Here is a 13,688-nt window from a genome sequence, read left to right on the forward strand (position 1 = left end):
ACATAGTAAGGAGGGATAAAGCCTGGCTTCCTCAAAAATAAGGATGAGAAATGAATTAATTTTGTTTAGTTAACATAAAAAGCACAATTTATACTTTTACAGAAGGATGTTATTTAATTTTTAACATTTTGCAAATGAGCTTCTGCTGAAAATAGCATGTAACAACATCATGGATCTGCAGTCGATGTTTTCAACCTCCATCTGTGTCAATAGAGCACTTCCTGGAGCCTTCTGCCTTTTATAAGGCACCGATCTGGAAATATCCCCCACCAAAGGACAAATGTATGACACATGCAGACGTCTGCATTCTGGGCACGCACCTGCCCTCACTTCACACCCAGCTATTAAAACATAAACTTTGAAAGTAATTGCACTCAGGGATATTTCAGCCGAATCTGAGGAGTGGAAAAAAGACATCCATTTTGATTTCGCCTGAGTAATAATCACCTAGGCAGGGTGACCGAGCACAGCAATAATAACCAAACATTATGCTAAGAGCTTCCATTCAAACTCTGTTTCCCCGGTGATATGAAAAGTCAGACTGGCAATAAATGGGTTTTATAGCTGATTAATCTGCTCCAGACATATTGTAAACTACTTGAGCTGAAAGCTGTTGATTTTCTAAATCCGGCCCTGTCGTGTTTTTAATTTGCTCCATGCCGACGGTGTGCCAGGACCCAGGATTCCCAACCACCTATTTCACTTCACCTATTAATTGCAGAATATTAAGGATCTCACACTGAGAATCATGAAGCGGATTTAACAGTCCAAGACACTTCAATTAATTTTCCTTCATGTGACTAATGTACATGGCGAAAGTGATGTTCCTGTATTCATCATAAGAATATGAAGTCTGTCACTTCGTGTGCATGGAAAAAGGCTTCTTTTTATTAGTCCGACTAAAAATGGACTCTTAAAATGCATTTAAACACAAAGTTCTATTTTTCTGAAGTTGGACCGATTTATTCAAGCACACACACACCTCAGTCACCCCAGACTAGGCTGCAAGTTCTGCATGTAGAAACAGTGCATGTCTGCACGACAGCGTGAGGAACTACAACTGACTACCAACAGTATCAAAAAGGTCTAGTTTGCTGTTGGTGCGACTTAGTGACCAGTAGCATCAGGCTTGAAACGTGTGGTTGGCTTGAACAGACTTCAAAGGTAAAGCAAGGCAGGAAGAGGATAAAATAAAATAAAAAAAAACCACATCTTCATGAGCTCAAGAAAACCAATTGTGTGCACCTGAAAGGTAAAATACACATTTCAGGTGAAGTAGTACATCAAACCCTATGCTTGAAGGAGATATCTCAACAAGGTCTGATTGCAATACTGGAACAACAATGGTAGTTCAATTCAATGTCCTTATGATTGTAACAGTGCATGTCAACCGTGTGTGTGTGTGTGTGTGTGTGTGTGTGTGTGTGTGTGTGTGTGTGTAAAGACGCTGTATTCGAGAAGGGATTCTTACCCGACTCCTCAAACTCTTTGTAAAGCATCCCCCATGTCTCTGTGATTCTCTCCAGGCTCTCCTCCATGGCTTGGATGTCCATGTAAGGACAGTTGCACTCTGGGAACTTGGGGTCACAGTTGCACCAGCAGTCGTTGTCCTTGCATACAAATTCTCCTTCTCCATTACAGGCTATGTAGCTGAGAGCGCTCTGCACGAAACTCTCCCTCAAGTAGTCTGGGAGGATCACCTGCAAGCCTGTGAAAATAATCTGGGTTTAGTGCCATCTTCATTGAGGGAGTGAAAGCGTAGCGGCAGCACAGCTAAATACTTATGTAATAGCATCTGAGCTGTAGCACGCTACTTCCCAAGGTTTTATCTGTAAAAACATATTAGACAGATGATGAGGAGAAATCCAACAAACCTTGCAGCTGGACTTTATTTTCAGGGCTCTGAACCAGTACAGAGCTGACGGAGTCAAGGTTGTCATAGTTACTGCATCCTAGGGGGCCGGTGCGGGTCTCTGTCACCTGGAAAACAACAAATTAGAAGCTGCTCGTAAATGTCTGCAGAGCATCAATTTTGAAACAAAAAAAATTGAAAAGTCTGAAATGTACGGAAATTCATTTCCACAGCTTTGGTTTGAAAATGAACCTCCGTGTGACATAAATGACTTTCTGTGCAAACAAAGAATTTACATAAATCAATCGTACTTGAATGTCGATACGCGAGACAAAGTGGGTAACCTCATTTAGACTCTCCTAAATTGAGTGCTTTGCTGTTCTCATTTTTCAGGAAAAATGCTACATGACCTTCCCTTTTTTTTGGTCTAATCTCTGATTGAAGATGTTTCGATTGACCTTTGCCACAAAACAGCTCCAGCAAAACATCCATTTTCACTTCATTTGCAAGAGGGGAGCTAATTTCAGCACTCTCCTTTTTCTTGCTGTGACATGGTGGGGAGCCCCTAACTGACTCTCATTTTTCTTTCTTTGTGGTTGCGGGACACCATATTTTGTTCAGTGACTTGTCCTGGTCAGGCCTGTCAAGCGACAGTTGGTGTAAAGTGACAGATGGATGAGGCGAAACAATGAGGGTCTGTCGATCAGTAACACAATCATAGAGGGCTGAAGGGCTTTGGAGCTCATAGGAGCTGCAGGGGAGCGAAAACTCTGCTGCTTCATCAAAAGAATAGAGGAACAATACATTTCCTCTATGAACCAGAACAGAAAACAAAGAAAATTTGAGTGCAAATCCTCAATTATAGTATTTATAAGACTTTAAAAATCCCTTGTTTCCCTCATGAAAGAATTGAATGCTGATATAAGTGTGAGGAAATGAGATACCACAGTGTGTTTCAGACCGTATGAATATTGAATCCATAAAAATAATTATTAGATAAACCATATGATGTGACATACGGCAAAACACTAACTGATGAGCAGAGCATTCCATTATGTCTTTGCATCGCAGCTGCTACTCGCAGTAGATATGTTCTGTTGTATTGAAATAGCTAATAGGACATATTAGCCACCTGTAACTTGGTACATAAGAGAAGGGCTGCAGTTCTGTTTCTGTCTTGGGTCACAAGGCTAATTCAGGCAGCGCAGCAGGGGGGGGAGCACGAAAAGCAACAACAGCACGAAAGAAATCAGTGGTGTGTGGATGAGTAATTTTAAATTGTCTTAATCCAACAAACCTTGAGAACAGCGATTTCCTCCACTCCTCCTCTGAAGGAAAGCCTACAGTTTTTTCTTAAAGCAAAGCATAGATAGATTTGGCAGCGTAATTCTGTTTGATATAAAAGTATAACATTTTGGAAAAGTCTCCTTTTTTCCTCATTCGCAGTAAAGTGAATCTGTTCAACCAAATTAAATGCTGCATTTATTTCTCGACGTGGCTGTGAAAAGACCAACTGAGTAACTTTAACTGGAGGAAAGAGTCATACGCTTTATTGGCTATGAACCAAGATCTCAAAGGAGACTTTATTGATTCAAGTGGATTTGCTGATGCTCACCAATCATGCAGAAACATCCATCCTTTTATGGCTTCTGCAGATTTTACAGTGTGCATTTTATAATGTCTGAGAGGACTTTCTGACTGTTATGAAATTGGGATAAAAAGGTTTGAATGCGATGCAAATCCAATCACTCTTGAATCGGTTCACGCTCAGATTGCAGGCGTAGTTTGGCTTGTTTGCCGTTTGCTTCCCAGTAAAAAGGAGGAGAACATCAGAGAGAAACAGATGACATGACATCATCCTCCAGAGTGGGGAGGGGCTTTACCCTTGAAGGGCCGAAACTGAACCTTGATGGTGGTCCGGAGGCCAAAACACACTTTCTGGTGTTAAAAATGCTTTTTGTACATCGGCTACCGTCCGTGCCTTGACATTTCTTTCTTAGGACTTTAAGCTGACATCCTGCAAAAAACTGGCACTGTCATTTCTTGAAGTTATAGGAAAAAAAAAACATTTCATAAATAAAGAGCTTACAGAGCTAAAGAGCATTTTATGTCACAAAAATGAAAACAGCATAAACCTTGATTCACAGTACAATTTCGAGATCATTTTAATTTGCTTTATTATTGGACTTTTTACTTGCATCGGCTGCTCTAAAGATACACTTGAAAAGAAACAGGATCATTTTTAATGGTGCGTGAAATCAGCAGCCGTGTGTCACTGGTCAAAACAAGAGATTTGCAAGTGGTTGGTGGGATAATTGGGATGGTTTCTGTTATTTTCCATGTTTGGGGAGAAAAACAGACATGTTGTTGAAACACTGTGGTTTGTCATGTGTTAAGACTGAAGATTCTCCTGCAGTAATTGTTGCCTGATTGGGCTGAAACAGTATGAGTATGAAAAGACTTCCACCATTATTATTGTGTTTTAACACTTCATGTCCATGTCTGTTGTCACTTTTCAGCTCTTCATTTCAGCTGTGTGTTTTGTTGTAATGGCCCCAGGGCGTTTGCTAGGGTTTGCTGTGTGTTGTCTGTTTTGTTCCTCACTTCCTCCCAGGCAGGATCATTGGAGGCGAGTGGCCTCCCACCAGCCCCTCCCAGTAGTCCACGCTCTCCCCTGGCATCATATCACTTTTTTATCACTTTTGTTCCCTGATTTTGTGAATAGCTGGTCCCCAATTCAGCCTCGTCTCGAGTTAACCAGCAAGATGATTTCACATCTGATTATTTGGCTGATTCTAAGTCTTTGGTTCCACTTATGAATTTTAATTCATGGTCTTGTTGATTCACTTAATCCCCCTGGAGCTTCCTTCTGCTGTTGCAGCCTCAGAGCCGCGTCATAACACTCATGAAAACTGTGTTAGAGACGCTGATTCACCTCCTGAACGATGATGAGCATCAATGTCCTGTCTGTCTGAAATGTACTGCTGTGACATGTTAACACTCTTGTTTTATTTTTCCATTTGGTGTCTTCTTGAAAGTGTAGAAAGCTGCAAAAATTAACTTGAGTTTGAGCGTACATAATCGAGTGAGATGATAGTCTAGACGGCAATATATCTCGTCATGGTGCTGGCAAAACAAAAATCTATTTCTCAGCAATAATAATCCGAGCATGGCGACTCTCCGGAGGATCACAGGAAATAGATTCCTTGTTCAAGTCTGTCACCTTCTGTATCACCGTGCAGATGGAGTGGCCCGCATGTGTCAGTTGGGGACAGTCTAGAAAATTCTTAAATCATAACAAAAATGATCCCAGCTGTGTTCAAACAACTGGAATCGTTACTCATTGAGCAAACAAGCGGGTTCGATCGCGGCGTCCGCTCTGCGCCGTGACTTCTATGAAAGAGCCCAGATTTCCACAGTCAATCCCCAGCACACCACAGCACTAACAGGCTTTCTCACCAAAATGAGCTTCAATTTCACCTCTGCATGGAGACAGCAGGAGGGCCTCCGCCTCGCCAGCCCTCTCTCATTCTACCCTCAACTTCCTCCATTTCAAATTCATGTAAAAGAGCGCTAAGTTGTATCCGTTCTGCTATACTGCGTGGGTCACCGCCCGGTGGAAATGATGCACAAGAGTGGAGGCATCCGTTGCTCCTTTGACTCTGTTTCTAAAAGTGCTGGAGGTGAATCTACCTCTTTCCACTTCCCACCCGTCAGTCATGCAAGATGACTACTTTTGGAGCATGAAAGCACTCTCTCGTCTCTTCTCTTCCCTTCTATAGCTCTGAAGAAGAAAAAAAAACTTAATTCCCAAGAAATGAAACAGACAAAAGCATCTGCCTCTGCACTTCAGATGTCCCCACCTTAGCGGCAACACAGATTCCCTGTCCTCCCCGAACAAAATGTAGAGAGGACAGAGCTTTGATATATGTACAGGGAATCTGACTCATGTTCCACTACAGCAGAGACAGCCACGCTTCACACGCTGACTACCAGTGTGTTCTGGGGAATGAAAAAAGGCAGAAAAGAGGGTCATCCTCTCCTCTGTGACCCTAATTACCCCATGCTACCTGAAGGTGACAACGGCAGGCAGCAACCTGTCACAAGCAGCATTTCACAAGATTCATTTATCTTCTCCTCGCCATGTGTGCTCATCACAGTTTCCTCCAGACTCTGTGTGCTTGGAGCAGCTCAAGATCATATCTTATCATAAGCAGACTGATAAAAAGCATCATTTCAATCTCTATTTTCATTCTTATCACTGTTTTATAACACGTTAATTGTTATCGAGGAAACATGAACCGAAAACTGCATGAGCTTCTTCATCAAATGAATTCCAATTTCATATCTGCATAACTTGATATGTCAATCTGTATTTCTATCTGTATGGAACTCAGGATGTGTCTCATGCTGCCTTCAAATGGGGTCACGTTTTTTTGCTGTTTTCATGAGGGGAATCTATGTTCAGGCCTTTACACACAAAAATATACCCAAACTTCACTAGTCGTCTTCATATCCTCCCAGGTCTTAACCAGGAACCGACAAGTTCCCTCCCGAAGACTCGTTTAACCCTCAGTTCAGTCTGACGGACAGGAAGCAAAGCCTGATGGCTATTTGTAACATCTTTTGTGTACCTCCTTGTTACATTAAAGTCTTTGCAGGTCTGGGTGACTGCCAGATACAAGAGGCACACAATAGATGTCGAGAGTAAGGAATTACGAGCCGCCATCAGGCTGTCCTGTCTGTCAGACTAAATTGAGGGCTAAAAAAGTTCTATATTGTGCTGTGTAAGAGGAACATTTCATGATTGAGGCCCTGTATTTGTAATGACGTTGGATAATTCATCTTAAACTTAGACAAGCACAGAAAATATATATATATATATATACCCAGTTTTTTTTTTTAGTATTGATTTTTTGTCTCTGTGTTTGGTTCCTCTGACAGCCACAGTGATGCTGAGGGCAAGTTAAGGACTTTTGTGCAAAGTGTGCTTATATAAGTATATACAAAGCTGTAGTTATATAGTACTTTTCTGGATTAGAGTGTCAAGTAGAAAAATATCCCAGTCGTGTATATGTTTCTTGTTGTCATGAGAGGAAATTTACAATTTTTCTATGCAACAGTCAAAAAGATATGAAGCTTCAAAAACAGATTTTCAGAACTCTTCAGCGACCATCATTGTCACACACAGACACTGTGTTGAAACAGTAAAATTGGACTCCTCTAAATCACATTCTGTATTTGTATGATTCTGAGGAGGGAAAGGCTCCTGTTAGGACAGGGCAGGCTATCATATATAGCTACGGGTCCTTGTGTCAGGCATCACTTCTCTGGGCTGAGTCCTCGTATCTCCAGATGGCAGCGAGAGGTAAATCTGCAGAAACCATGTCTTGTGCGGATGCTCATTTTTCCAGTCGGAGTCGTGAGATGCTTCAGATCAAAGGATGGAAGGAAACAAGAGCACACAGTCTGATATTTGTCATTCTGGGCTTCTTAAAGCAGCCCCTGCTGTTCTTGAGAAAGTGTGTACTGTAGTGAAGATGTGTTTGTTTGACCATACTGTACAAAGCAGATTTGTGTGGACAAATACTTCACCACATGTGTACCCCTTTTATTGACTATATTTAACTCTTTCCCTGCTTGACGAGCTTTACCGTCAATTTCTGTCACCACTGCCATGCAGTAGAGGGCGATGTTGCAGTCCTTGTGACAGAGTATTGCACAACTGCTGTTGGTCCAAAAACAAACAAGCAAGAAGCTACCAAATCCACACGATAGAGGATGACGTGGTTCTTCAGGGGGCATCTGGAGCTGCACCAGGCCGAGTTAGGAGCACTTTAGTTGGGCAGAGGAGGAGGATGGATGCGTTGGTTGCCTGGGGGGCTAGTAGTCCCACCAGACCACAAACTGTTTATTTTTTTTATAGTATTCAATCTAAGTAACCATAATGGAAAGGGAAAAAAACTCCAAAATGTTTAAATGTATGTATTAAATCCATTTTGTGCTTCAAATTTACTTTAACGAAAAACCTATTTTTCTCGGCTTTTTGTCTGAAAATGGGAGTTTTCATGAAATTGACCGTCGCTCAAGTGTTGATTAAAAAAGAGTGAAAAAATGAAAATAGAGGGTTTGCACTTTGTAGCTACATGAACCACTGGAGGAAAAACTCTGAACACTACATGAAGTTCAGATACTTTTATTTACTCCTTTCTCCACCAGTATTATTTTCAAAGGCTTCGGAAGAGTTTTTAGAATTTTCCTCAGAATATTTTGTGCTGTGATTATGACAAACACTGAGCACATCCCAACAAAGACAAAAAATACGTATTGTATGATTGTGGCTGAATTCTAAAACAGCTTTTGACCACCTTAATTCAGTTTAGAGATTTTAGCTCATTATTAGGGTTTTTATTTAACTGAGGATGTGAAATATGATCATAAAAGTTTGTGAATGTGCTCCTACAAATCAGCAATGGAGACAAAACGGCGTTACCTTGATGGCGGTGGAGGCGATCTGGATGTGGTGCAGCTTGCGTAGCGTGCTCTCCCTGTCGATGAAGTAGGAGGCGGCCAGCTGGTGCAGAGCCTCCAGAGTGACAGTGGAGGAGTTGCTGGAGTAATCGCTCACCTCTGCTTTTTTACTCAGCTTTCTCTTGTCAACAAATATTGTTAAGGCTTCTTCTCCTACACAGAAACAAATGATTTCATGGTTAAAGAGTTTTATTTTGTTTAAAGAGTTATGGTGTGTGCATATCTAGAACAAACGCATTTTTTATGAATGAGTACCTCATATAAGCCCACTTCACTAAATCCATCCATCCATTTTCTATACCGCTTATCCATTAAGGGTCGCGGGGGGGCTGGAGCTTATCCCCATTGGGTGAGAGGCGGGGCTCACCCTGGACGGGTCGCCAGTCCATCACAGGGCCATCAGGAGCAGTTAGGGGTTCAGTATCTTGCTCAAGGTCGCATTTTATGTAGTGAAGTAGAATGCGGTCCCTCCACCTCTCAGCCATGCCGCCTCCTACATCACTTCATAAAATTGGAAAAAAATGTTTTTGGCCTTTGTGCCAGCATGTTTACGTGCTTCCATTCCCACCAATCAATTGTCAATCAAATGTGTGTCACATCTGTTCCCTTGAATGTTCTGCTGATGAAGTGCATGTATTGGCACTCTTCACGGCAGCGTAGAGTTTTTTTTCCTCCTTTTTTAATTTCTATTCATTCCTATTAATCTTCCATTTAACACGTCGTCTTTCACCCCATCACCTGACCTGCTCCTGCAGACACACGCAGACTGAAATCCAGGTGCTTAAGTGTCAGTACAGGAGTCGCTGAGGCACAAAGACATTTGACCACAATTAGAATAAGCCTTGATAAGTGTAGGAACAGGATAATTCTCCCCACATCAGCCTATATCCTACTGATCATAGAAATCTCCAGGCCACGGTGTTGCACGGTGAGAGTCCCCAAGACTCTGCACATCATATTTCTCATCGTAATGCAGTGTTAATGCCTCAGGGCCATTTTTCTTGCCCCTGCCTTTCTTCCTCAGTTGCTGAAGGGCACCCTCTTAATATCACAATCTATTTATTAATTTCATTAAGTCCATATGTTTCGGAACACAGAGGTAATCCATCCCCGGCCACACAGACATATATCTGGCAGCAATCCAAAGCAAACTCCTCATTCTCCTCGTTTCATACCACTAAGTGCTGGCTGAGAGCCAGAGTGCGGGGCTGCATCGGCTCAGGAAGCTGCTCCACCTGCCTCCCATGCAGCCGCTCACAATGGCAACTCTTCAGAAGCCATGAGTCAGGTCCAACGTAATTGACAAGTGTTGCATTGTAAAAGCAAATCTGCTTTGCAAGACTAGCCTGCGCCTCTCTTGCATCTTCAATGAGTTTCCTTTTTTTCTCTCCTCACTCTGAGAACCATTAGTGCTTGTCCATTCATCACACAGCAGAAAACCAACAAAATAGGGTGGCTGTCGCTGGGAGTGGTGAGTTGACGGTACACGAGCTCTTGCATGTATTCATGCATCTTTGAAGAGTGATTTCTCTGCTGCTGGTGGCATATTATTCTGCTGAGATGTGTTATTCACTTACTTACTGTGACCGAGTTATTGTGCCATGCCCATCTGTTTTCCATATGCAACGGCTGGGAGAGCTGTTTCTAAAAGCTTTTATCAACACAAAATGTATATACTTTATTAAAGCCAGCGCTGTTTGGGACCAAATGAATTGCTAAACACAGTCGGGTTTTTTTCTACTATAATATCTGTGCTTCACACACTTAATCATGGCCACCGTCTCCCTGAAAATTTGGGTTTACTACTACTGTATTTCTGCTAAATACCTTTAGATGGGTGGAGGAAATGCTGCTTGGATTACTCAAAGAGATTCCAAAGAAAAGGTGTTTGATAAATGGAAGGTTTATATTTTGGTGCAAGTAATTTCCGGAGAAATGCTTTGTTGTGGGCTGTGTTCCAGGAAAGACTTTGGCAGTTAGCATAGCTGCGCATTACAATGAATTAGAGAAGTCACAGGAGACGTGCTCATCACCAGGCCACACGTCTGTTCATTCACGGCAGGTCTCATAATCTGTCCTGGTCATTTACAGTCACCAGATTCACCATCAAAATGGCTCCGTTACTGCTGCAGGATGGCCAAAACAACCCAGCGTAGTAGCCTAAAAGCACCATGATGCACCACTGACATCACATATTGCACGCGTCTGCAGTGACACTTGGTAAGCCCCTGGTTGTGATGAGAACAAAAACCCTCTTTATGGTTATAAAACTGTCTTCTCTAATGGGTTCACTTCTTGACTAAAACTAGGAGCTTTCACCTTCACCAAAGTGCTGAGAAATTGTACATGAATGGGTTGATGCGGTCTGCTTTTGCTTTTGGAAAAACAAATTTACGAGAAAATAAAATAGAAATATGCTGCTGAATATTCTGCTTTGCTTTTCCAAGTGGCCTGATGTTTCTGTCAAAACGCATTTGCCTCATCAAAGTCTGTGAATGGAAATTTCAGGGTTGAAAGTTTTCAGGGTTCTTATTGTTAACCAGGACAGTTAAAAACACCCATAAACACACATAATTAATCCCAATTATCAGGCTGACAAGTTCACTTGTTAGTTCACCAGTCAAATTAAATAAGACTGTTCTGTCTGGTTCGGTGTGGAGGAACAAGGCTTCCTCCTGTGGATTTAACCGTGCTGTGAGCCCGGCGAGCAGAGGATATACTGAGTAAACAACTTCGCTTCTCTGTTTACCTCCCAGCGTAGCCGACAACAGGAAGTGGGTCCCATATTTCCTGATCAGATTATCGGTGATCATCTGGGTGGTGGGCCTGCGACCCAGGAGCCGAATATTCCTGATGAACTCAGAGGTCAAAGGTAACGGAGAGTTCAAGAAATCTCGCCTTTCCACAGCCAAGTTGTTCACCTTCCATCTCCCAAACTCCCTGGACAGAAACATGAAAACATGATCAGAAATCTTGAGTGTCATCAACCACAGTGGGAGTTCAGTATAAGCAGTAGAAGTTGTTCATAAAAACTCCTTCCGGGGGGTTTGTTCTGGTAGATGAACTGGAGGATTTCCTGCTTCTCACCGTCATTACAAACTTAGTCGATATATTTGTCAGATTTGAGAGAAATCCTCATGCAAACCACATGATTATTCAGTTAATTGACAATGTACCTGTAAATAGAATTAGCAGGTAGTTGCAGCCCCTATGGGTGAGTGTAAGTGCAAATGAACCTCCTCTACAACAATATTATCCAGTTACATCATTTTCTCAGTAAGTGGATTTAATGATGAGGGGGGAGAGAGAGAGAGAGAAAGATGGAGAGAACATAGTGAATATAATTCATTCTGTCACTCTGTGCTTTTACAAAGAGAGGGATCCCTCATGCCGGCAGATGCTGCCTGAATTGAATGGAAAGTGAAGTGATGGAGAGAGAGAGAAAGAGAGAGAGTGAGAATGAGGAGAACAAAAAAATGGGGATGGCATTCGCCACATGGGACAAAAATCTTCTGCTGCTACACAGCTGAAAGATGTTTTCCTTCATCGCTCTGACTTCAGAACAAGGTGGTACAAGTACTAGCCGTGTAGCTTTAATGGAGATGGTATTCAGTAACGATGAGAGGAAACAAAGCTAATTGTCAGGAACAGCCCTCGTTGCCTCTTCATGCTCTTCGCATTCCCATCTGAAGACTGGAATGTCAAACCATCAGCGCAGCTTCTTATCAACTCCTGAGCGCACATTCATGTTTGATTACATCGAACAGCTTTAACTTCCTTTTAATGATTTGAATTTCAGCTCTTTGACTGCAGCTGGATCTTATGGCCCACACCTTCCTCACTGTCCCCTTTTTCTTCTTCTTATTCATGTAAAGTTCAGTGGATTTACAGGCAGGCGCTTAAGTTCTTAGCAGAAAGCTGCTGAAAAGAATCTGATCATTTGCAGATGTAAAAAGGGAGAAAAGGCGAAACATTCCTTTAAAAATTCCGGTAAAGCTCTGCCTGCCGACCTCTCAGAGCTCCTGTTTTCAGGTTTTGAGTGACTGTGACTTGCTACTTTATTATAAAAAATCTAACAAACCTGCATTATTTGAAGGAAAATGCAGCTGAATGGCTGCAGAACTCCAATAACAAGAAGTCGCAGTCAATAAACACCAAGCTGGCAGCCTGCGTTTGCATTCTTCCTATTATAGCATTTTGGTCTAGAACGTTTGCCCAGGGCGCATGCAGCTTTTTGAACTCCTATTACTCTCGTCAATACTTCCACTCATACAAAAACTTATTCACTTGCCAAAAAGTTTGAGGTGTTTAATGGAAGGCCTCCAAGAGAAGTGTGTGTCTTACACACACACACACACACACACACACACACACAGAGCAGGCTCCAGTTGTGTCTCTGATTGTATGACATTTGGCAAAACAGTACAAATGTGGAGTTGTAAGAATCAATGTATTGTGGCTCTGCAAACCCAAATAAGTCCCCCGAGTGACAGAACTGTTACGTCACTATTATTACAATATTATGGTTTTGGATCCAATGAAAAAATCAAGCTGTAGTTTGACAGCAGTCGCAACAGTTCAGACATCTAAACCGCACACGCACAATCATAGTCGATACAAAGCCACAGATGTTTCGCCAGCACAAGAGTGAAATTCCTCCAAGTATTGTCATGACCGTTTACTTTACAATTGTGTTTTAGTAAATTTAGTCGCTTGATGAAAAACCATTATTTTAATCAGGTGACATTCTACTTTATAAATGGTTTAATGGATGTTGTTGACAAAAAAAAAAAGCTTTTTTTCTGTTTTTTGTTGTTTTTATGGAAATGACTGATATTCAAGTGGCTGGAACAACAGAGGAATCTGGCGAAAAGAAGCTCTCTTCCCTCTGATGTATTCACTGTTTACATATTCATAGAACGGACTCTTCGGGGGTGTTGAGAGTTCACTATTGTTTTGTCAACAATACTGGCTGTCAATTTTTTTTTTCTTCAATAAAAAAGCTGTCTGAGTTGAAAAAGGACAGGCTTGTATTTACATTCTTTTCTTCCTTTCCCTCCATCACAAATGTGCATGGCAGTGAATATACAAAGACACACTTATGAAGTCACAGGCGGGCATCAGAACTGTGATTACAACAGATTGGTGGTGCTGAATTTGCCTGGGAGGCTGCAGGAGTTCTCTGCCAACTCTGCCTCCATTTTGTCTTTTTTAGAGAGAATTCTTCAAATTCAAACCTTTTTATGAAAGGCAGCATCGCTCATGGATTTATAACTTCAAACCTGAGCATGAAACGTGAAAAAGA

At 41.9% G+C, this 13,688-nt stretch overlaps 1 protein-coding gene across 2 annotated transcripts in view; it reads right to left on the reverse strand.

Annotated features, from left to right (window-relative positions):
* The window catches only part of LOC147249459 (BMP/retinoic acid-inducible neural-specific protein 3-like), a 50,493-nt gene that overhangs the window by 10,873 nt on the left and 25,932 nt on the right, over positions 1-13,688 (reverse strand). For both annotated transcript variants that reach the window (XM_086224498.1, XM_086224499.1), the window contains exons 3-6: positions 11,133-11,323; positions 8,346-8,536; positions 1,875-1,980; positions 1,472-1,708 (exon numbers count right to left, since the gene is read on the reverse strand). In XM_086224498.1, the coding sequence (XP_086080624.1) occupies positions 1,472-1,708; positions 1,875-1,980; positions 8,346-8,536; positions 11,133-11,323 (725 nt within the window). The remainder of the gene's footprint in view (positions 1-1,471; positions 1,709-1,874; positions 1,981-8,345; positions 8,537-11,132; positions 11,324-13,688) is intronic.

Source organism: Aulostomus chinensis, chromosome 14 (genome assembly GCF_037954235.1).
Source record: "Aulostomus chinensis isolate RoL2024-O1b breed Wild chromosome 14, RoL_Achi_v1.0, whole genome shotgun sequence".
In the NCBI taxonomy this organism is placed as follows: domain Eukaryota; kingdom Metazoa; phylum Chordata; class Actinopteri; order Syngnathiformes; family Aulostomidae; genus Aulostomus; species Aulostomus chinensis.